The sequence below is a fragment of the Crocodylus siamensis genome, chromosome 6 (genome assembly GCF_052110815.1).
Source record: "Crocodylus siamensis isolate JL-2025a chromosome 6, ASM5211081v1, whole genome shotgun sequence".
NCBI classification, from domain to species: Eukaryota; Metazoa; Chordata; order Crocodylia; family Crocodylidae; genus Crocodylus; species Crocodylus siamensis.
The window spans coordinates 97,389,878-97,413,741 of NC_143400.1; the positions used below are offsets into that span (position 1 = coordinate 97,389,878).

At 54.7% G+C, this 23,864-nt stretch overlaps 1 protein-coding gene across 4 annotated transcripts in view; it reads right to left on the reverse strand.

Moving 5' to 3' along the window:
- Positions 1–4,059: 4,059 nt before the first annotated feature.
- The window catches only part of MB21D2 (Mab-21 domain containing 2), a 64,181-nt gene continuing 44,376 nt past the window's right edge, over positions 4,060–23,864 (reverse strand). For 2 of the 4 annotated variants that reach the window (XM_090053163.1, XM_090053162.1), the window contains one exon: positions 4,060–5,380. In XM_090053163.1, the coding sequence (XP_089909289.1) occupies positions 4,116–5,380 (1,265 nt within the window). In that variant the 3' untranslated portion in view covers positions 4,060–4,115. Of the gene's footprint in view, positions 5,381–7,378; positions 8,582–11,145; positions 11,365–23,864 lie in introns of those variants that run through there. The other 2 variants (XM_090053164.1, XM_090053165.1) reach the window with 2 other exon arrangements.

Below are 23,864 nucleotides of genomic sequence, written 5' to 3' on the forward strand. Positions count from 1 at the left end.
CCCGGCACTGCCTTTGCTATGGGAAAGTCAGTGAGTCCTTGACTGCAACTGCTTTGGGACACCCTGAAAACAACAGGGTCCGTAGGAAGGGGCTCCAGCTGCCTTGCTCAGCTTGGGGTCTCCCAACTCCTCCATCCAGCTCAGCCCATGCCTCGTGGCTGCCTGGATCCAGAAAACCCGGAGACCCAGGAGGACTCTTTTGGAGGACTACGGAGAGCCACGTGCAGCTCCTTGGCACCATGGCATGGGAAGCAAGAGCCCTGATGTGGCCCTGCTGCAGCAGACAGCGGCTGCAACCCCTCATCTGTCCCACCAGCGAGAGCAGCCAGGCCAAAGCGGTCAGCCAGGATGGTGTCGATGCCTGGTGTCGAGCGTGGCTGAGGATGCGTCCCCGCACCAGGCGGGTCAGCCAGAGAGAAGAACCAAAAAACCCCCCGACCCGGCTGGAGTGGTTTGAGCCAGCAGTGCAACGCTGAGCCCGAGACGATGGGAATGCATTCCTAAAATAATAGATTACAAATGGGAGAGGAGATGGATGGGGGGGAAGGGTATTTGTCACGCCTGCTAAATGCATTCAAAAGGCAATAAACTGGGTTTCATGTGACATGCCGTTTTCCCCTGCTTCATATAAATCTCAATTTTCCCAAATACAAAAGGTGTAAGCAAGGCCCTGGGCCAAGCCACTTGCTCAGGACTAATATATATTTTTGCTTTTATAGCCTTTGCCCCAAGCACTCAATTCTATTTCCGGAGGGCTCCAGCAGAAGCTATTAGAGACAGTAACGTTATCATACAGCGTACACAGCGAAGTCCATCAGGTCACCCCCAGCCAAGGCTGGCAAGAGAAAGACGTCCACGTGCTCAGAGGAGGCTGAAAGCAAGTTATTTGCATGCTGAATATTTCTAATCATGGGATGCCGTCAAGAAGCTGAACATCTAGTGCGCTCCGCCACCCAGCGACCTTTCCAACAGACACGTCCCCTTAGCACAATACGAAGCACCTTGACAAAACAGTCAGTGGTGAACGTACCAAGAGGGACACGTGCAATGCTCTCCCCCCTAAATTTAGTCTGACTACTGAACATGCAAGTATTAAAAAGCCTCTAGCCAATGACCCTTGCATGCCCCGTCCCCCCACATTGTTCCCACACTTGCCATCTTACCGAGTCCCGGCTGCTTCGCTTCACTCGGGTCAGGTCACCAGATGCTAACACAGAAATGACAAACGTAAGCTTGCTATCGGCCTGCTCAAAGCAGCCCGGACTCGGCAAAGTTCGTGCCTCCTCTGGCTTCAGTGGGATTTCACCAGGACGTAGGACCTGGCTTAGTACCCCCCACTCCGAGCTCCCACCTGCATTGGTCAAAGGATGCTGCGTGGTGAGCTGGAGCACCCGGGCAGCTCAGAAAAAAGCCTGTTGTACAGCTGGTTTCACTGAACGTAGCCGAGAGCACGTGGGGTTAAGCGCCGCTTGCGTACTGCAGACAGGAGCGGGTGAGCCCGGAGAATCTGTATGGTTTTGAGGCTCTTATAACAAGCCGCTTTTAACTCCGGCCCCAAATGTACCAAGCCATTTACCCCAGAGATTAAAGGCCTCTAGCTATCATAAAGTGCTAGGCAGCCTGGCAAATGCCCGTGGAGGGAACAGAGCCAGGTGGCCTGCCGTTATTTCCATGGGCTATGCTCCAAGGGTGGAGTTTTCATCCGTGAGAGCAGGCCAGGGAAAGCCAAGGGCAAACTGCAAGTGATGCTCACCCTCCACCAGCTGTATAGCAGGCTGTTGAACTCACTGGTTTCTGTCTAAATCCTAGCAAGCTGGCGTCCGCATCACCAAACACGGTGTCTACGGCTCACTTACGCGGGTGCTTTGAACAAGCATCCAGACGCCCTTGAAAACCTGGCCCCGTGTGCTTGAAGCAGGTGTGCGAGTGGAGGGTGAGGAGAGGACAGAGGCAAGGATGCACCTGCATAACCTTGTGCAGCTCCTCCAGCAGCTCCTGCGACAGCCTGGACAGGCATTTGCTGGGGATGGGGGACACGGGCGTTCCTGTTCCCGCATGGCTCGGCTAAAGTTGGGACATGACTTTCGGTCTCGGGGGTGCCAAGGAGACCCTGCCCCAGGCTGTGGAGCAGTCCCTCCTCCTTCCCAGAAGCTCCTTGCAGAGGATCCCTGCCCGGCTGCCCTCCCTCGTGCCTGCCATTGCCGCGTGCTTGAACCGAGACTAATGCAGTGCAACGACCGTAAGGAGGGCTTGATCTTGCCCCTAGGTCTTCATGCGACTGCAACTGCAGCAGCTTCAGGATTGACCGACAGCCCTTTTTAGACCTCTCTGGTCATCCATAAATGCACATTGTAGCACTGACCCGCTGCCGTTCCAGGGACCCCAGGGAGGCAGGAGCCAAACCCTTTTTCTCCAACACGGGTATTTCAGAAGCAAAACCCTTTTAAGAAATAAAATCTTACCTACAGTCTGACAAGCCAGTGCCATCCTTACATGAAGAAGCTTCTTTCTACCAGGAGAGCTGCTCAGAAAGAGGGACATGTCTTCACTGATGTTATTTGTTAAAAAAAATCTCACTTTTGTCAAATGTTTTCAAGGCCCCCTTCCCTCCACCAGCTCTGATGATCAATCCTGCGACGAAGCACCATGTTCACCCTGGAGAAGGTGCTCTGATCGGACCAGTGAACACGAGCTGGTGTTTTAGAAGGAAAGCCTGGGTCACTTTCCAGCCAGCCAGTCGCCTGAGCGTGGCACAAGGGCATTTTTTTGAAGACGGGCGGTCGTCGGCACGCGCCGTAACCCGCTCGATCACAGGGAGCAGAGCACTGCAGCCACGGGACATCTGCACCGCGGTCTTGCCTCTGCAGGTTGCCTTTGCACCGGGCAGGGCTGCGTGCGACCCTGCAGACCCCTGCCCAAGTCACTGGTGCAGCTAAAGCAGGCATGGCTTACTGTCGGGGAACATACCTGAGAAAGGAGGCCCGGCGCTTCCCTCCAGGACTAGATGGGCCACTGGCTGTGAAACCAGTTCAGTGATTTTGCTTTCTAGTGACAGGAAAGCCAAGGGAGAGGGGACACATCACGTGTCAAGACCATCACCAAGGCAAGAGGCTGGTGTCCTTGGACAGGACGGGGCTAATGAAAGCAGGAGACGTCTGCCAGTGCCCAAGCACCCGGGGATCCCTGCAGATACCAGGGAGGGGGCGCCCAGCTGCTGCCAACATCGAGCCCTGATAACAGATGCGAATTCATGAAAGAAACACAAACAGTGGGAGTGAGGTAATGGCAAAGATTTCATTAGTGCAATTAACATTGATAATGGTATGTTCTTTAATAGAATTTAAATAAGGCTTTGAATAATTACACACACTAAAACTAACATCCCATAACCTTATTCCGCATGGAAAAGCAGCAGAAACAACCTTCTGTACTGTACAAGGTCTGATTATGAACAATTACATTCAAGAAAAGATGGATTCCCTCCTCCCCCCCTCCCCACCCCCCCAAAAAACGTTTGTTGCATCGTCCGTGTTAATGTTCGTTTGCTCCCTCGGTGCGAGAGCGAAGAGCAGGGACACAGTACGGAGGCCCGTGGGTTTGGCCAGCGAAAAATACCAACTAGCACTTCCCTACCTGGGGTCTCTCCCCATTTCTTTAGTGATGGAAGCTCGTGGAAAGAGCAACTGGATTTTCTACGTGGAGGAAGGGAATTTCCCCTCTGCCCACCCAAAATAATTGTGCATAATTATGGAAGCCAGTGGGGGGTAAAGAAAAAAAGACATGGGCATGTGCGTTTATGGCTCACATTCTCCATTAGAAACTACACACGAACAAAGGGGGCTGGGAAGGGGGGTGGGGAGGCAAGAACCAAAGCAGCATATGAAATAGTAATATACTGTTTCAAAATCTGCACCGTCCTGCAGAACCAGGATTTATAATTTATATGTACTGTTCTCAACAGATCCAATCTATGCTGGATATGTAAAAAACACCAGACAGTCACCAAAAAAGCAACCAACCAACCAACAAAAAAAAAGGAAGAACCCCTACATATTGTAAAGTTGGTTTGTTTGTTTTTTTTAAAAAAAAAGAAAAAAAATAATGCCAGCAAAAGCTCAGAAAAATTTGTCGTCGATTCTGAAATGAGGCCTCGTGACGTCGTCTGGGTTGATGAAGACGGAGATGGATTTCCCCGGGTTTTCAGTCACTAGCTGTTGCAGTTTTTTGGCTAACCGGTCGTCGGGCTGGTTGGAGTCCCCGCCGTCCGACTGCGGGGAGGGGATGCTGGTGGTGCTGCCTCGCCTTTGGAGCTCGAGCGTGAGCCTGTTGGCCGCCTTGACATGCTCGATGGCAGTTCGGAGGTGTTCGGTGGGGTCCGAGCGGACCGAGGACAGCTTCCGCGCGTGCAGCATCACCGTCTCCTCGGAGAGGTGCTCCAGCATGTTGCACTGAGGGATGAAGTAATTGGGGCACATCTTATTGACCAAGCAATGCTGCAGGTCGTCGATGAGGCCCAGCAAGAAATGGGCAGCATAATCCTCTTGGGCCAAGTAATTGGCAGGTAGCCTGTCACAGGCCCAGAGCATCATGCTCCGCAGGTGATACGGACTGATGGCTTTGGGCCGGGAGAGGAGTTTGATGATGATCGCCTTGCAGGCCTGGTAGGCTTGCATGAGGCTGCTGGAGATGCACTTTTTCAGCTGCACTTCGCTCCTGGCAAACGACAGCCGCCACTCGTTGTCCTTCTTCCCCTTGTAGGAACACGCAGGCACGAGGTAAAACCCACTGATGACTTCCTCCTCCGTAATCTTGCCGTCCCAGAAGTGGTTCTCCATCAGCCAGCTCTGGGCCACGGCCGGCCAGCCTTTGAAAGACACCACGGGGACAATGTCATACAGCATCCGGCTGCTGCCCACTCCCAAGATGATGGAGATGATCGTCCCGTTCTTCTCCACCTTCTCTACCTTTGGCATCCCACGCTGCGGCTTCTTCTGGATCTCGGACAGGACGATGCTGATGGAGTCGTAGAACCAGTCCGCCACCTTTGTTGGAGAGAAGAAGTAATTGGTAGCCCCGTTGATGTGGTCCACGATCGTGCAGCAGTCTTTCCACTTGCTTATAGTGCCCTCGTCAAAGAGCCGAAGGCTGAGCCACGAGTGGCACAAAGCCGAGTGCCGCATGTCCAGCGTGACCGGCTGGTTTCGGTCGTGCAGCTTCAGAGCAGGCACCAGGAGGGTGAAGTCCATGTCGTAGTCCGTGCCACGAGCGTACACGTTTAACTCATCGAGGTCGAGATCCACTACGCCCTCCCGGACGCCGCCCGAAAGCAACAAGTACTCGTTGGCTACTGGGAGCTTTTGGTCCAGTTTCTGCACCATGCCTGCAAGAGAAAAGAGAAGTCATTGCAGAAAGCAGCGGGGATTTGGGGATATTGCACTTAATGCACATTAAAAGACTGCATGCAAAGAGGGCGTAAGACAAGCACAGGAACCCACCACCGCACTTGATGGAGATGTTAGACATGATGCCTCCTTGTCAAGTGCAAAGCCAGCCCCTGTTCCCATGGACCTCAACCCTGGGGTAGGGCTTTAGAGTAAAACAGGTCAGGCCCAAGCAATACACTTAGCAATATGGAAACAGCGTAAAAGGCTTGGGAGCACCACCGAGTTAGTTCCAGGTCTAAACGCAGCCCTCTTCGCCATCCTCAAAACCAGTGTTGCAGCTATCTAGATATCCTGGCATCCATCATGCCGGTATCCACATACGCCCGACCCACTAGAAATGATAAAAGAAAAAACACACTCCTCTCCATCCTTCCACAAGCCGATGGGGTGTGTTGCATCTACTGCGTGCACCAATCCAGCTGTGGACGCACACATATTTTTGCTTGCATGTAAATGAAAACTCCAAAAATGCGCCCAATTCAAAACCCGGCCGAGTGCCCCTTGCTACCAAACAACTTGGAGGTAAACAGACTATTTCAACTTTTCTCTGAGCCTAATCGGCATATAAAATGAGATTTTACCACCTTCAACTCTCCTAGGAAATATCAACTTTCATTTCTGCCCAGGAGAACTTTTACAATCTTTTCTCCCATGCCTGAAGAAGGGTGCTTGTGCCCGAACGCTTGCAATTAAAGCAATTTTTTTCACAAAAATCTAGTTGGTGTAATAACAGATATCACCTCTACCATGAATCCTGACTCTTTGCTACCAATACACCCAGACCCCACTCTGCTTCTTAGTAGGGAGCAGAAAGCAGAGCAGCAAATCAGGCAGGGACCATGGGGCAGGGAGCAGACTGCAGAGGAACGAATCAGGCGGGAAGCACAGAGCAACAGCTGGGTAGCTCTCAGGGTGGGCACAGGGCTTAATTTAACGCGACAGGTCTGCTTCATGCCTGGGGCTCGGGTGAGGGACATCACGGAGAGGATCCCGGCCTACATCCGACCTGCAGGCCAGTGCCCCACGGTTGTCATCCACGTGGGGACGAATGACGTGGCCGGGGCAACCCTGACCGCATTATGAAGGATTTCGAGGCTCTGGGGGGCAAGCTGAAGGAGACGGGGGCGCAGGTGGTATTCTCCTCTCTTCTTCCGGTGAGCACGCGGGCCGGTGACACGGGGCCGGCACTGGCGAGGTCAACCGGCGCTTACGCCGTTGGTGCGGCCAGGCAGGCCTTGGGCTCCTAGACACTGACCCATGCTTTCGGGCGGGGGCTTGCTGGGGCGGGATGGGCTTCACCTCTCTCCTAAAGGCAAGCGTGTCTTCTCTTCCAGGCTGGCTGATCTCGTACGGCGAGCTGTGGACTAGCCTCGCCGGGGGCGGGGGCCGCAGGAAGACGAGGAGACGCCACCCGAGCAAGACAGGTGACAGATGCAAGGAGTGCCCAGGTAACACACGGGGTCCAGACAGTCTCCCAAATCGGGGGGTGGCACACGCCGCTAGGCAGGGCCTTAAATGCCTGTATACCAATGCTCGTAGTATGGGGAATAAGCAGGAGGGACTCGCCCTCAGAAGAGCCAGTTCAGACCCAGACGTAACAGGGCTACAGAAACGTGGTGGGATTCGTCCCACGACTGGGCAGTCAGCGTTAGGGGCTATCGGCTTTACAGGCGGGACAGAGAAGGGAGGGAAGGGCGGGGGGGGGAGCTCTGTGTCAAGGGGCAATACACATCCTCTGCCGGCAGAACGGGGTCGGAGGGGCAAGCGGGAGTGCTCTGGGTCAAGATACAAGGGGGCCGTGGGGAGAGGGATCTAACGGGGGGGTCTACTACAGACCCCCCAGCCAAGGGGAGGAGCTGGACCGGGAATTTGCGGGCCAGCTTGCAGAGGCACTTAAGGCGAGGGATGTAGTTGTCATGGGGGATTTAAATTACCCGGACATCTGCGGGGAGGAGCAGTCAGCCAGGTCGGACCGTTCCCGGGGGCTCCTGGCCGAGATACAGGACCGCCACTTAATCCAGGAGGCGCGCGGGCCCACCAGAGGAAACGCCCGGTTGGACCTGGTCCTGGCCACAGGCGACGACCTGGTCGGGGGCCTCAGGTCCTCGACCCCCCGGGCGACAGCGAGCATCGCTTGCTGGAGTTCACCGTCCGGCGCAGGGTGTCGAGGGCCTGCAGCAAGGCGGTAGCCCTGGACTTCACGGGGCCAGCTTCAACGAGCTGAGTGTCACGTCCAAGAACCCGGATGAATGGCCAGGCCGCTCCGGCACGCCTAGGCGGGGCTGGCCGATCGGGCACCATGTGCAGCGCACGTGGCAGCTCCTGAGCCGCTAGCGCCCCTCGGGAGCCGGGAGTGAGAAGCAGGCCCTCGCACGCGCGTGCGGAAGCAGAGCGAAGCACACACACAACCACATAAGGGGCGAGCGCGGTGTCGAGATGCGACTGGCCAGAGCGCGGTATATAACACCAGCGCGGGAGAAGCCGTGTTGCAGAGAGAGAAAAACAGGGAACCAAGCAACCAGCGCAGCAACGGCAGCCGCTCCCCCTTCTCCTGCAGAAGGTGTCCTTAAGGCCTTCGCGTAAAATCCACCGGAAACGTCGACCGTGCGTTTTTGTTTGGTAATGTATTAAGTTCGCAATCAGTTTAAGCTTTGTAATTTTTGTATTAATTATCATTGAGCGCATTATATCTGTTATATATGTGTTGTATGTGCCAAACCCAAAATGAGCCGCTGACCAGGTCTGGGATTAGGGTTTAACTCAGCCGCCCCCAGACTACTACCAAGTAGTTTTGAAAGCAAGGGAGTTAACCTGAACCTCGTGACCCAGTGGACACCCTGTGTGTTGAAGCAATTGCAATACTCTCTACCTCTCTGGCCCTCTCCCTCCTTTTTCCTTTGCAAACTGTTATTGTATGAACAAGTTTAGACATCTAGTTATTGTTAAAAAATTAGGAAGAAGAAGAAGAAAGGAAAAAAACCCCTCAGAAATCGTGACTGGCCCTTCCTCCCGCGCCGAGGCTTGAAAGAACCGGGGAGCCATTTCGTCAGCTCCTCCACATTGCGGAGACTAGTGGGGGAGGCGCTGGGGTTGCGGAGAGCAGGGGAGCTCAGTGCCCAAGATGAGTGGTCGTTCCTTAAGGGCCCAAGGGGGGACCATCCCAACAAGAAGCAAGGGGGGCAGGAGTGCCCAAAAGCCCCCCCGGCTCACCAAGGGCGTCCGGGAATGCCTGATTGCCAAAAAGGCGGCGTACACCCGGTGGAGGGGGGGGCTCTCCCCAAAGAGGAGTATACCTCCTCTGCTCGGGCCTGCAGGGGGGCTGTCAGGAAAGCTAAGGCGGACATAGAGCTAGGACTTGCGTCCAAGATCAAGGATAATAAAAAGTCCTTTTTCAAATATATAGGGAGGATGAAGAAGGCACCGGGTAATGTGGGGCCTCTGCAAGATCCTCTGGGCAACCTGGTGGTTGCACCAGAGGAGAAAGCAGACCTCTTTAGCCAATTCTTCACCTCTGGTTTCTTGTGCAGGGCTCGGTCCTTGGGCCCAGGCTATTCAATCTCTTTATCAGCAATTTGGACGATGGGGTAAAAAAGCAACCTGATTAAATTCGCTGATGATACCAAAATTTGGGGTGAGGTGAACACGCTAGTAGGGAGGGAAAGACTGCAGCAAGACCTGGATAGGTTGCAGAGGTGGGCTAGCAAACACAGGATGCGTTTCCATACTGACAAGTGCAGGGTGCTGCACGTGGGCAGTAGTAACCAGCAGCACACTTATAAGATGGGAAACTCCCTTCTTGAGAGCACGGAGGCAGAAAGGGACCTTGGAGTCATTACATGGGCCGACAATGCGAGGTCACGGTTGGCAGGACTAACCACACCTTGTCCTGCATCCACAGATGCATCTCGAGCAGGTCCAGGGAGGTGACCCTCCCCCTCTATGCGGCACCGGTCAGGCCGCAGCGGGAGGACTGCGTCCAGTTCTGGGCGCCGCACTTCAGGAGGGATGTGGACAGCATGGAGAGGGTCCAGAGGAGGCCGCTCGCATGGTCGGGGGCAGCAGGGAGGCCCTACAATGAGAGACTGTGGGACCTGAACCTGTTCAGCCCAAGCGAAGGCTGAGGAGGGACCTGGTGATTATCTATAAACTCACTAGGGGGGACCAGAAGGGTTTGGGGGAGACACTGTTTCCCCGAGCACCCCCCACATAACAAGGAATAACGGCCACAAGTTGTTGGGGAGGAGGTTTAGATCAGACATCCGTAAGAACGACTTCACGGCCAGGGCGGCTAGGATCTGGAGCCAACTTCCAAGCGAAGTGGTGCTGGCTCCTACCCTGGGGGGCTTTAAGAGGAGGCTTGATGCCTACCTGGCTGGGGTCATTTGAACCCGGTTTTTCTCCTGCCCAGGCGGGGGGGTCGGACTTGCAGATCTACAAGGTCCCTTCGACCCGACTTCTATGAATTTGTGCCACCTGCCAAAAAGGCTGGCCCCCACTGACGCAAAGCACATCTCCTGAAGAGTCCTTAAGCCTGTTGCAGGAGGTTTCATCCTCCTTTTTCATGCTATAGGACACCCTCATCACACACAAAAATAAATAAAAAAACCCTATTATTAAGTTCTAAAATGTATATAACATTTTTAAAAACCCCAAAAGGAACCCAGGATTTTTTCCTGCAGTGATCTTAAAACCTGCAGAGTTGTTACAGCTCTGACCTGGCCGAGATAAACCTCCCATCTTGCATCCCAAATATTGCACTGTTTAAATGGTTTTAAATCAAGGCTCCTGCACAGTTACTCCTGCATGCCAAGAGGCAACACTTTGACGTTTCTGGTGTTGACGGTTAATTAAGTTTGAGCTCAGTGGACGTGGCCTAGCAGGGGTGAAATGAAAAGGTCTGTGTAAATGCAAGTGGGATTCATCTCTGTACAGAAGGCATGGAGGAAACGCACAGCGTGGGGGACAGGAAGGAGGGAGCAAGAGATCATTTAGAAAGTACCAGGTGCAAATGCCCCCCCGTACACAACACACCTAGGCACGTGCTCTCACCCATCTTCTCTTACAGCCTAGGAAGGCAGCAGATGAGTGGACTGGACACTAGTGAACAGAAGCCAAAAAACCCAGCAAGCGTTTTGGAAAGACCCAGCTGCATCTGGCAGCATCGTCTCCCTCCACCCTTTAAGCCATGGTCCACCCTGGTTAGATGCAGGGTTTAGGATCAACCACGTGCGGGCTGTTACTAACAGCGAGGTGGCATTTTGCAGCGTGGCAAGAGCTAGCTGGAAAGGGCACGCAAGCTAAAGCAAAGGAATCAATTTGCTCCATGCCAAGGGCCGAGAGCCCTTGGAGCTGAAGGCGACAGCCCGGGTACAAGGAGCTCGGTGGCCTCGTCCACGCCAGCCCGGGCAGCGACGTGAGCGGAGGGAAGGTGCAGCAGCTCTGCCAGCAGAGCCGAGCCCAGCTCTACGGAGCATCGTTTTGGCTGGCATGACCCTCCCAGCCAAGCCAGAGATGACCCGCTTCCCTCTAACCCGCTGCAGCTGGAAATATTCATCTCAGACAGCCTCGCAGCGGGGAACACGACTGGCCCGGAGAAAGCTCTCTCTGGGCAACGTGCAATTTCTCTGGAGATAAAAGCTCCCTGCTGCTAAGCCAGGCCGCAAGAGCTCGAGACTTGAAAGAGGGAAGGATAATAAATTACCAGCAGGTCTTTGCTTCTTAGAAATCTGGATCTATCAGCAGATTGCAGATGGAGCACATTAATATGCAGACACGAGCTTGGAGAGGTGGCCCAGCAGGCTGTCAAGATCTCTGCCTGAGAGCCAAAGCCATCAGGCACTTGTCCCTTCCTTCTGGGAGAGGACCAGCTATTCAGGGACCTGATCACGGCGTGCTGGCCAAAATTATCTGCGGTTCGACCCTGGAGCCAGGGAGAGAATGCTTATTAGAAGTCAGGAGCAACCTGGCCTGTCCAATTTAAATCTAGAGAAGTCCGCAATGGCATCCTTTTGATGGGATAAAACAGCCGAGCTGGCCAAATACAAAACCCAGCCTGGCTGTTGGTCTTTGCTAGGCATTCACACCCACCCCGCAATTTGCACATCTTTTCACTGTGGGAAAATGTACAACGGCACATCCTGAGTAAACAGGACATGGAGCATGCTGCACAGGCAACGGGTTTCAAAACTCCCCGATACACAAAGCACGCCCAGCGGCCGCTGAATCGGGCAGAGCCGTTGCGAAGCTTAGCCAACGTGGAAATGCTGAAGGGCTGGAAGATGGTCAAAATTAGCCCAGGGAGGAGAGCAACTTCAGGACTCCTCGCTTCCCTGCTCGGCTCCAGGAGAGGCTGCGGCTTAGTGGTTAGACAGCCTGGACCCGACTAGGTTGTCAGCAGGGACTGCACCCATCTCTGGGCACAAACGCCCGTGTCTCTGCTACCAAAGATCAGATGCATTTCCACGAGGGGGTGCTGGGAAAGCAGGCACCATGCTAGTCGACATTAGAGACCTGGGGGCAATGCCCAAGCACACCTAAACTGATGGTGGGCAGTGGAAGTGGAAGAGCTGTGACGGTCCAGAGGCAAGGCTTTCTTAGGACGACATCTTTCACCGCACCTGCTACGTAGTTGGGAAACAGGGTTAGACAAAATTGCAAATGCACAACTTTCTTCCTCAAGTCAGACGTTGGTCAAACCTGAGGAAGAAAGTCTTGCATTTCAAAGCTTGTCTAGCCCTATATCCCAACTACGCTGCTGGTCTGATAAAAGATATCACCTTAAGAAATCCTTGCCTCTGTGACGGTAACACGTTTCTACCTACCCCAAGCTGCTCGCTCAACACTGACACAGGCTGAATTATCCTTTTCTCTTCCCAGTCTCTGAGCACTAATGCTTTCACATGCCAGCCTTTCACTGCAGCACGTTGAAGTACCTGGGACTACGGTGCCTAGTCTGAACAGCCGGTTCAATAGGGTTGGTGTGGGTGTGTAGCACACGTGTACATACACACTTGCTCTACAGGGAAAGAATGGTTTCTGTTTTAAAAAGACCAAAAAAGAAAATCCCTCAGCTTAATTACAGACCCAATTTTCTCCCATCCAAAGTTCAGTCCCTTTAACAGCAGAAAGAAGCACCTCTTCAGCCAACCGGACTACATCCTGGCCAAAATTGGACCTGGGATGCACAAGGCACAGAAGATACCCTGTCCATTAAACAAAAGCAATGCTGAGATGACCTTGATCTGTTCCTGTACCTCCGGAAACGTCCGCGCGTGGACTGCTCATGCCTGTAAACAGGACTTTACCACTCCCTCTTCGGCTTGCGGGAAGCACCACCGTCTTTCCAGACACGTGCGTTCCCCGAGCCTGGGGCTATTCCTGCTGCCTCCTTTACACAGCACCAAGGGAGGGAGCGGGGAAAGCAAGTCCTGACCTGAGAAAGGGGAGCTTGGCTGTTTTAACAAGCCCAGCCTGGTCATGCTGGGCTAAATCCTGCAACCTCCAGAGCAGCCTGCAAGTGCAGAACACACTGCAAACCTGCTGCACGGGGCTTGGCGAGAGCACGGGGTCTGCAAAGGAGCCAACCCAGGTGATGGCCCGCAACCCTGGGGTCCTGTGCTCCCCATGCTGACCCTACGTGCATCTCGTGCCTTGCTGGGATGCGAGGCAAAAGGCAGCTGAAGACAGGCCCGACCCTGAGAGGGTCCAGGTCCAGAGGGGCAGGGGCACTGATGGGGCTGCTGGGGAAGGAAGGGGATTTCTTTCCTCCAAGTCTTCCCAGGAAAAGCCAAACATGAGGGAGCAGGAAGCCAGTGCACATGGCCTGCTGGCCGCTGTACTCAGGGCTCCACCAGCCATTGCTTCCCCTGCTTGCCTCTTGGCTTCCCCATCAAATCCGACTGCAGACCATGCACAGGGGCACATCACCTCGGTGGCTAAAGACAGCCGTGGCACACGCCCAGCAATGCAGCCAGCTGGGCACGGCAGCCCTGCCACTTGCTGCACAGCTCCAGCCCTGGACTGGCGATGCCCTAGGGTGAGGGGAGGCCCCAGGAGCATTTGCAAAGATTTTTTCCATCTGTTGCCCCCTGAATCCTGGTCGTGGCTAGCATTTGGAGCATGGGATGGAGTCAGGACTCTTGGGTCCTTCTCCCAATCCTCCCAAATTTTCGGGCAAACACCGGGCATGCCTTTCACTCCCCCAGCTTTAACATCAAGCCATTACACTTCTTCCTGCCACAAAGCGTGACCCCCCAGCTGCTCGGCTGCAAAGTGCTCAGAGGGCAACTACTATCTGCACCTTGGGCAGCATTAGTTTGTGCACCATTTGCACAACTGCTGGCATCTTGGTCAGGTCTCAGCCGCTGGGAGACAGGCCAGGAAACGGGGTTAGGTGCCAAAATATTCTGTCACAGAGAGAGCAGGTGCGTGGCTGTTTCTTGAGAAACCTCAAGGACAACAGCGGACCCTGTAACCAACCTGCCGGCGCTCCAGGAGGGAACGTTTTTCAAAGGAAAACAGTCATGGTCACGGTCGCCTGCTTTTACGTAGCGCAGTTAGTGCTGAAGTCCATGCACTTCTTTCGGGGAGGGCTGTGGTGCCTGGGATAATGCAAGGCACTGCACGGGGAAAGGCAGGAACCAAGCCTTCATTTCCCTTGCTGACTGCAACCCTCTGCGAGCAACATGAGTTTCCTTGCAGCGGGAAAAATTAGTCTTAAAAGGTGTCCCAGTTTCCTCCAGTCCCACGTGCCCTAGCAGAAGTTGTGGCCACCACAGCCATCCTCTGTGCAAAGGCACGAGCGTGTTTAGTGACAAAAGGTGCGGGGCAAAGGGGACTCCTAGCCAGGGTCAGATTCTGGGAAGCCGAGATCACGCCGCTCAGCCAATGGAGTTACTCCAGCGTTACATCAGCAGAGCCCAAATCCGAATCTGGCCCTGGAAACCTAGCAAAGAAGTGGACCCAAGGATGAAACAGGAGTTGCGCTTTCTTTGGGGGAACGCATGCCGGTCTAGGGAAGGACCCGAGATTGGAGAACAGAAACCAAAGCTGAACGCAGGGAGGGTGAAGAGAGACGGTAAATCCAACCGCCCAACACGGCAAGCACGGGACATCTGTTCTTGCACTTGCTTTCCTGCAGCTTTAGCCTCAGCAGTTATTTACCCAGGACACAGGAAATAATGGAGACTCTTCTACAGCAATGTTATTCCAGTGATGGAAATGGCCACGCAGGTCAGCACCAGCACCAGTTCTGGGTCAGGAACCTGCATGGTCCAGGTCAAGAGTGATCTTTGATTGAACAGTGCAGGAGAGGCACTCCTCAGACAGCTCAGTCTGCCTGGCAGAAAAACAGAACACCTCAAATTCCCCCTTCCTTGGCCAAAAAACACCACAGACAATGTCTGGTCCCAGTGAGGTCTCTAGAAAACACCTCCTTGAATGCAACTTCCTGGCTGGGATGATGTAGTTGGGGCTGCTGGACTAGATGTGACCTCCTGCAGTCTCTGCCCAGCTGCATTTTCTACGCGTCTACGGCTTCTTACAACCAAGACACCAGTTCTGAACCCTACGCTGTCCCCAGAAAAAGCTGTTTTAGCATTTTTCCAAAAATGTGCATTGAATGAACCCATTCTCACCTACTGTCTCCGACCCTCACTGCCACACATTTGCATTTTCACCAACCGGCATTCTCGCATACTAGCGTCTGGTTTCTATCCCATCCAGGAGGAGCACAAATAATTGCAGACGCTTCCTCTGCCTGAAGAAGGGTGTTTGTACCCAAAAGCTTGCAAACCAGAGTTTTTCCAGCTAATGAAAGATACCAGATTCACCCAAGGAACCTTGTCTGCATTACATAAACCTGCCTTTTGGAAGGGAGATCCAACAGACTTTGGGATGCTATTTTGGGAACCTGCTTTTCAAATCCCCTGCTGCGATGGTGCGTTGCCGCCTTCTGGAAGATGTGCAACACGATGTACGGAGCACGAGCCAGCAGAAAAGGGAAGAAACACATGGAAACAGCCGCAAGGCCTGCCCACCCCGGTCCCAGCATTATCCACCTCCCCAGCACATAACTGAAGCCGTCGGATACAACCAAGCAGCCCATGAGATTTGGTCGATCCTTCACCTCGGCTAGCGAATGTTGGGGGAAGCCTTTTCTTTGCAGCGTTAAATCAAATCCCAGACCACCGCCTCCGCCAGCTGGCTGGTGAACCTCCACGGTGGTGTAACGGGCAGCTGACACATCTCTTCGATGCCTATTAGGATGGGCATGGAGACCCTCCAAATAGGCCCGCAGGGGTACATTTTGGGTGCGCAGCTCAGGAAGCAGGTGTCTATGTATCCGTGGATGCTCACGTTCATCCTGTGATCAACCATAACCCTGAGGTCCCTTTCAAACATCGTGCCGGCCGGACATCTCCTCCTAACCTGTATTTATGCTGCTGGTTACAACTCCCCAGATGAAGCACTCTGCATTTATCCATATTGAACTGCACCCGGTTCCTCTCCGCCCACGTTTCCAGCTTGTCCAGGTCTGCTTGGATCTGCATCTTATCCCCTAGCATGACTACTCTTCCCCGTAACTTAGCATCGTCCACAAACTTAGCCGTCGTGCTTTCCACATCCTCACCTAAATCTTTCATAAAGATGTTGAAGAGCACGGGGCCGAGAACCGAACCCTGTGGGACACCACTGGCTACTTCCCATCAAGACAACACAGACCCCTCCATCCGCCCACTCTGGGTTTAACTCCTTAGCCAGTTCCCAACCCACCCGACAGTGGACTCTGCCAGCCCACAATCCCTTTTTTTTTTTTTTTTTATAGTTTCATAGTTTCTAGGGTCAGAAGGGACCTGAGCAGATCATCTAGTCCGACCCCCTGCCATGGCAGGAAAGAGTACTGGGGTCAAATGACCCCAGCAAGATGTTCATCTTAGTAAGAGCATCATGGGAGACTATATCAAAGGCCTTTTTAAACCCCAAGTATATGAGCTTGTCCATTCCTGCAGGTGGGGCGCCTGCCTCTGAAAGGAGCCCGGGTGTGTTGCTGCACATGCACGAAGGGCCCAGGCTCCAGCAGAGCAAGGCATTGACAGCCAGAAAGACGATGGAAGAGGTCTGCATTGCAAGGCAGATCAAGGAGGATGCAGCCCGCAGGCACAGGAGAACGGGGCTTGCCCTGCAGCCGTGAAGCCCACCACAGATTTCTCTTCCCCGCTCCTCACCCTCCCAAATGGCCCAGAGACTTTCTTGAGGGGGGCCTGGATGTGCCACTGCCCATGGGAGTAGGGCAGGGCCCTTCCCAGACATCAGGCTTGAGGGGTGGCAGAGTATCTGCTCATTCCTAATCCGGAGCGATTCGACCATCGCATCGTTGCAGGAGATGCTCACCGTCCAGGAAGCAAAGCCCCAGTGGGGGAAATTCCCACCTGAGATATCTCGGTCTCCCCAGTAGCGATCACCGGGTTCAATACCTGCAGGTTTACAAGAATGAGAAGAACAAGTGCTGTTCGTACTATGTCTGCTTCCTGGTCTTTTTGCTGCCTGGAGCATGGAGACAAGCTGCAGCCAGGCCACAACTACAAGGCTCTTCCCTAGCAGCACGGGCTTGCACACCCAGTGCCAGGATATTCCTGTTCCGAATGGAGAGCACGTCCCAGCAGCTGCAAGCGAGCGCCTCAGTAAAGCTTTGGATCAGAACAAACCTCTGCCTCCATCCCCACAAAGCCCGGGACCTGCCGAGGGAGATCCGGGTGGCTGCAGCTAGCTCCATCCCCCAGGACTTGATAATCCCTTGAAATCACCTGAGCTCAGTGCACGGGCTGGAGGACTTGATCCGCTCCTCAGCTGCATTACAGCTTTGGCAAACAACGCGCCTTGCCTGCTCGATGATCCTGCGGTTCAACCCGTTTGGCTGGGTGCCACGGGGCGGCCGTGAGCACGCTCCACGGTGCAAGTGAGTAGGGTTTGGGGCTGCAGGAACAGCTCTCATCACAGATTTGGAGGCTCAAAGAATCTACCATTTGGGGTCCGCTCATGGAAATCCCTTTCTTACTCCCTGCTCACACTGTTTGTCTCCTGCAGCCTTCTGCATACTCGGGGAGCAAGATCCCGTCAGCACACGTTTCTGCTGCATGTCGTACCCAGCGCGTACCCCTTGCTCCCTGTGCCACTGGCCAGTCTGCAACAGGCAGCCCCGGGTGCCTGGAGCTCGCTCCTGCTGCAGGAGCAAGCCATGAGCTCAGCATCACACCCTGGCCCTGCCACCAGCCAAAGCCAGATGCAAAGTGGGGTTTATTCATCTCTTCCGAGGTTTCCTACATTGCTTTCTGCCGCAGTTCCTAGTCGCCTGGGAGTGCCGGCAGCACCCCCCGCGCAGACCTGTGCAGCAGGGAAGTGCCACCGATGGGAGAAAAGACCCACAGGGACACGCCAAAGCCAAGGGGGCTGAACAAAGCTTGGGTCTTTGAGTCACAAGCTAGTAGCAGCTGCCTGGTCCCAGACACTCAGGATCAAAGAAATAAGGTGGGGAGAGGGGAAAAGAGGCCGGATGACCAGTGCAGGGGTCAGCACAGGGGTCTGAAAAGTCTGGGACGGTCCCAACTTTTGCAAGGAGATGCCCTGGGCACGCCGGCCTTCGGAGCACAGCATACAGGGCGTGGGGATCCCAGGCTGCAGCCGGAGACAGCCCGCCGCTCTTCCACCTCTCAGCTGCTCTGCTTTGATGCGGGCCTCACCCTGCAGTGCTACGAACGCCAGTGCAAACCTGATCCCTGCTCCTACAGCCACTTTACAGTCCAAGCTGTCAGGATGGGAAACAGTTGGGGTCTTTTTCCACTTCCTCCTACCCCAGATGAGGGCTTTGTTCTTCTTTTTGTTGCACTCCCAGAAGTCCTGAATACACAAGGAAGCAGCAAGCTCCTGCCTGTGCAATTTCCTCTTCTATCAGCAGATGGCACAAATGCATCGCTTAGCTTACCACTCTTCCAACTATTTGAGTTTCATAGATTTCATAGACATCAGGGCTGGAAGGGACCTCGGGAGATCATTGAGTCCAGCCCCCTGCCCAAAGGGCAGGAAGTCAGCTGGGGTCATAGGATCCCAGCAAGATAAGCGTCCAATTTACTCCTGAAGGTGTTCAGTGTAGGCGCTTGAACCACCTCCGCTGGCAGGCTGTTCCAGACCTTGGGGGCTCGGACAGGAAAGAAATTCTTCCTTATGTCCAGCCTGAAACGGTCTTGCAGGAGTTTGTGACCGTTCGACCTCATCATCCCTTGGGGCGCTCTGGTGAACAGACGTTCCCCCAGATCCTGGTGGTCACCCCGATAAACTTATAGGCGGCCATCAGATCACCCCTGAGCCTGCGCTTTTCCAGGCTAAAGAGTCCCGTGGCTCTCAGCCTGTCGTCGTAAGATCTGTTTTCCTGACCTTTGATCATGCGCGTGGCTCTCCTCTGGACTCTCTCAAGCTTCTCCACATCCTTTTTGAATTGTGGAGCCCAAAACTGGACGCAGGACTCCAGCTGCGGCCTCACCAAGGCTAAGTACAAGGGGAGAATGACGTCCCGGGATTTGCTCGAGAAGCATCTATGGATGCAAGCCAGCATTTTGGTCGCTTTACTAGCCGCAGCATCGCATTGCAGGCTCATGTTCATCTTGTGGTCAGTGATGACCCCCAAGTCTTTTTCTTCTGTAGTGCTATCCAACGTAGCACTGCCGAGCCTATACGGGTGCTGCAGGTGTTTCCTCCCAAGGTGGAGAACCTTGCATTTTTCGGTGTTAAACACCATCAGGTTCTCGTCCGCCTATTTGCTGAGCTTGTCCAGGTCAGCCTGGATCACCCGCCTATATTCTTGCATGGATGCTTTGCCCCAAAGTTTGGTGTCATCGGCGAACTTGGCCAGTCCACTCCTGACTCCAATGTCCACATCGTTAATGAAGATGTTGAACAGTATGGGTCCCAGGACAGAGCCTTGAGGGACCCCGCTGGTCACAGGGCACCACGATGAGTGACTGCCATCAATCACAACCCTCTGGGTCCGACCACGAAGCCAATTTCCCAGCCAGCGGATCGTGGTGGAGCCAAGGCCACAACTGGGCAGTTTGGCCAAGAGGTGATCATGGGATACCAGATCAAAAGCTTTTTTGAAGTCAAGATATATGACATCAATCTCTTCTCCCTTGTCCAGGTGATAGGTCACCTGGTCATAGAAGGAAATGAGATTGGTGAAACAAGACCTACCCGCAACAAACCCATGCTGGCTGTCCCTTAGGATGTTAGCCTGGGCCAGTCCCTCAAGGATGGCCTCCTTAATAAACTTTTCTAAGATCTTCCCCAGGACAGAAGTCAGGCTAATGGGCCTGTAGTTAGCCGGATCCACTCTCCTCCCTTTCTTGAAGATCGGCACCACGTTGGCCTTCTTCCAGTCTTCGGGCACTACACCAGCGCGCCAGGAGCTCTCGAAGACCCGTGCCAGGGGCTGGGCTATGACGCTCGCCAGCTCCTTGAGTGCCCTGGGGTGCAGGTTGTCAGGGCCGGCTGACTTGAAGGTATCCAGCTTCTCAAGGTGTTCCTTCACGGGGTCAGCATTGATGGAGGGTAGGGGATCCCCCTCACCCAGATCTCCCTGTCCCAGAGCAGGCATGGGCGTCCCGTGGGACTGATGAAAGACTGACTCAAAGTACCTATTTAATAGGTTGGCTTTTTCCTGGGCGTCAGTTGTCAGTGGCCCCATCTGGTTCAGCAGGGGTCCAACGTTGCCCTTGCTTTTCCTCCGGCTCCCCACATATCTGAAAAAGGACTTTTTGTTGTCCTTGATGCCTGAAGCTAGTTGGAGTTCAGTTGCAGCCTTGGCTTTCCTGGTTTGGTCCCTGCAGGACCGGACCAGCGCGGAGTAATCCTCCTTGGAGGTGAATCCCGTCCTCCATCCTTTGTAGGCTTTCCTTTTTAGCCGCAGGAGGTCCGCTAGGTCCCTGGAGAGCCAGGGGGGCTGCTGTGCCTTCTTGCTGCCTTTCCTCTGTGTTGGAATAGATTTAGCTTGTGCATTGAGGATCGCTTCCTTGAGAAGCAACCACTCTTCTTGAACTCCCGTCTCCCTGGGGTCACGGTCCCTGAGGGCCTGACCGAGTAGCCTCTTGAGCTTGTCAAAGTCGGCTTTTCTGAAGTCAAGGACTTCTGTGTTGCTGACTGACTTGCCAGCTTTACGGCGGATGGTGAAGGTGATCAGCTCGTGGTCGCTGTCACCCAGCTTCCCATCGATCACTAGGTCGCCGATTAGGTCGTCCCCCGTAGCCAGTACCAGGTCGAGCAGCGCTTTGCCTCTCGTTGGCCCATAGACTTCTTGAGTCAGGTAGAGGTCATCCATGCACGAGAGAAAGCTTTGCGATCGCTCGGATTTTGCTGAGTGATCTTCCCACGAGATGTCCGGGTAATTGAAGTCCCCCATGACAACCAAGGTCCTGGAGCAAGCGGCTTCAGTCAGTTCCCAGGCGAACTCCTGGTCAAGCTCGGGACTTTGGGTGGGAGGTCTGTAGTAGACTCCCACCGTTGTGTCCCCTGTGCCGAATTCCCCACGAATTTTTGCCCAGAGGGTCTCTAGCTGTCCATGCCAGTCGCCAACATCAGCTTGCAGGGACATGTAGCTTTCCTTCACATAGAGAGCTACACCCCCGCCCCTTTTGTCAACACGATCACTCCTGTACAGGGTACAGGCCTCTATATCCATGGTCCAGTCATGGGTGGAGTCCCACCAGGTCTCCGTTATCCCAATGACATCATATTTCTTTGCACTGAGCAGGAGGATGAGCCCCTCCTGCTTGTTGCCCAGGCTCCTGGCATTAGTGTACAGGCAGGCAAGTGTGCCCTTGGGGGCTCCTGCCTTGCCCACAGATTGTGCCAGGGCTGGGGCAGGGGTGGGCTCCCTTAAGTGCCCCCTTAAGTGCCTTGGTCCGCTGGCTTTGCAAGGGCCGTTCAGCGGGCCAGCAGGGGCAGTAGTCCCCCCCATCCCCCAGCGGGCTTAGTTTAAAGCCCGGGGGAGCAGGTCAGCCAGCCTGGCTGAGAAGAGCCTCCTCCCCAGGGGGGAGAGGTGGAGGCCATCTCTTCCCAGCAGCTCGCTGCCTTTCTCTCCAAAGAGCGGGCTGTGGTCATGGAAGCCAAAGCCTTCCCGATGACACCAGCGCCGCAGTCTTAGGTTCACCGTGTGGATCCTCCTCTCCCTCCTCAGCCCACAGCCCGAGACTGGGAGGATCGAGGAAAACACCACCTGAGCTCCCAGACCCCTAAGCCCCGCTCCCAACTCCCTGTAGCGCCTCACGACCTGGCTGGGGGTGCTCTGAGCCGTGTCTTTGGCGCCCACGTGAATAAGGAGCATGGGGTAGTGGTCTGTGGGCCGGAGGAGCTGCGGGATCCTCTCTGCAATGTCTCGGATGCGGGCCCCCGGGAAGCAGCAGACTTCCCGGGCTAAGGGGTCGGGGCGGCAGATTGCCCCTCAGTGCCCGCAGGACGGGGTCTCCCACAACAAACACCCTTCGCTTTGACTTGTGGAGAGCGGGGCCAGTAGCTGCGGTCGAGCCTGGGCTGCCTGCGGGAGCCGGCGACTGCGTGGGCTCTGCTGGGGCTGCAAGAGGTGCGAACCTGTTGGTAAGCTCCGGCGGGGCAGGGGCCTTGGTGCAGCGGGCCCTGGGGCCCTTGACCACCTCGGTCCATGCCCCTGACTGGGCAGAGCGGGAGGTCCCAGAGTCCTCCTTAGTCGCAGAGGGAGACGGTGCTCTCCCCTGCGGCTCCCGGGGGAGAAGGGCCTGGCAGTAGGAGTCTACCTCCTGCTCGCAGTCCCTGGCGGCGCGCAGTCACTGGACTGTGGCCTGGAGCTCCTCCAGCCGGCGCGCCAGAGACCCCAGTAGGGAGCAGACCCCGCACGGGGAGGTGGCCGTGCTCCTGGGCCCCAGAGCCTGAGAAAGGGACAGGCAGCCCCCGCAGCCAAGAGCCAGGGGCTCCGTCTGCGTGGAGCCCGGGACCGTGGGCTCCGTCTGGGCGGCCGTCTCTGCGGTGCCTGATGGGGGAGCCACAGAGCCCGAGGGGACCCTCGGGGTGCGGCACGTGCCCATCCGTGTCATGCCTCTGGTAGGCTGGCTACAGCTGGGGCTGGCTACTCAGGTGCATGGGATTGGCAGGGGGGAAGGGACCAGAGCAGGGCTGTTAAAGAAAAGGGCCTGGGGGGCTTTCACACTGCAGCCCGGGCAAGGCCACAGCAAGGGGCAACATGCCGGAAACCTAAAAACAGCAGGTCTTCGAAAAGCTCGAGACCACACACCTCAGACAGGTATGAGGGGCATTCACAGTCAGTTTTCCTGCGTGAAAAAGGGACACCCAAGGAGGGAAGGTCAGGTCAGGTCCCCTGTACCCTCCCAGAATAGATAGGGGCTTCCCCCTCCTATGGGGTTAGCCCGCGTCCCCACAACGGAGGCACCCCGGCGCATGCATGTGCGTGTACGAGTGGGACAGCACAGCCACTCATGCATCCCATCTAAGCCTGGGAGTTCAAGAACTGGCATATGCAACACAAAGGAAGGTGGCCCAGCCACTGCTACTAGACCCTCTGTGCACCACTTCCATGCATGCCGTTTTATTGCACGCTTCATAGCATCATAAATGCCCAGCAGGCACGGACAGTGCACCTTGCTAATCGCACCCAGGAACGGGAACAAGCTTCTGCTGGAGCAGCACCGTTAACCCACATTAGTAAAAAATTCCTAGAGGTCCAAGAAAGAGGGCAGCACCTTTACAGGAGAAACTGCAGGGAAAAACGAAGTCTGAAGGAGTTGTATTGCTTTACCGAGAAGAGCCTGTAAACACACGCACACATTTGCACGTGCACACACCCCCCCACCCGCTCACTCCAGGCAGCACAAAAACCTGAGAAATAGGCAAACAAATTCATCTGCTTTCACCGAAATCTTGAAGCATTTTACACTAACCCTGAAATATCCCTGAAGTAGTGATAAAGCACCCCGAGAAACTGGCATTAATGCTATGCAACCAGCTTCACTTGTTCATGGCACCTTCTGGGCAGAATGAAATGCAGCCAAAACAAACTGGCTGCTTCCAGCATGACATGAAACAAGCAGCCCAACACCTCTCTGTTGAATCCCTGCGAGGAGTTACAGGTAGCATGGGATTAGGTGACAAATGCCAGGAGAAGGGCAAGGATTTTGGAGACCGTTGCCCCTACGCTATGAATGGAGATTTTGCAGTTCAAGAGAAGAGAAGAGAGAAACACTGATGGTCTCTTAAACCCGAAAGTAAAGTTTTAATCCAGCCTACAAAGCTTTCTGCTACCTGGGAGATCCTAAACGAAAAACAATTAAACAGGTAATCTATCTTACCAAAGCTTTGGAGAGCCCAAACAGCTTTTTTAACTGGAGG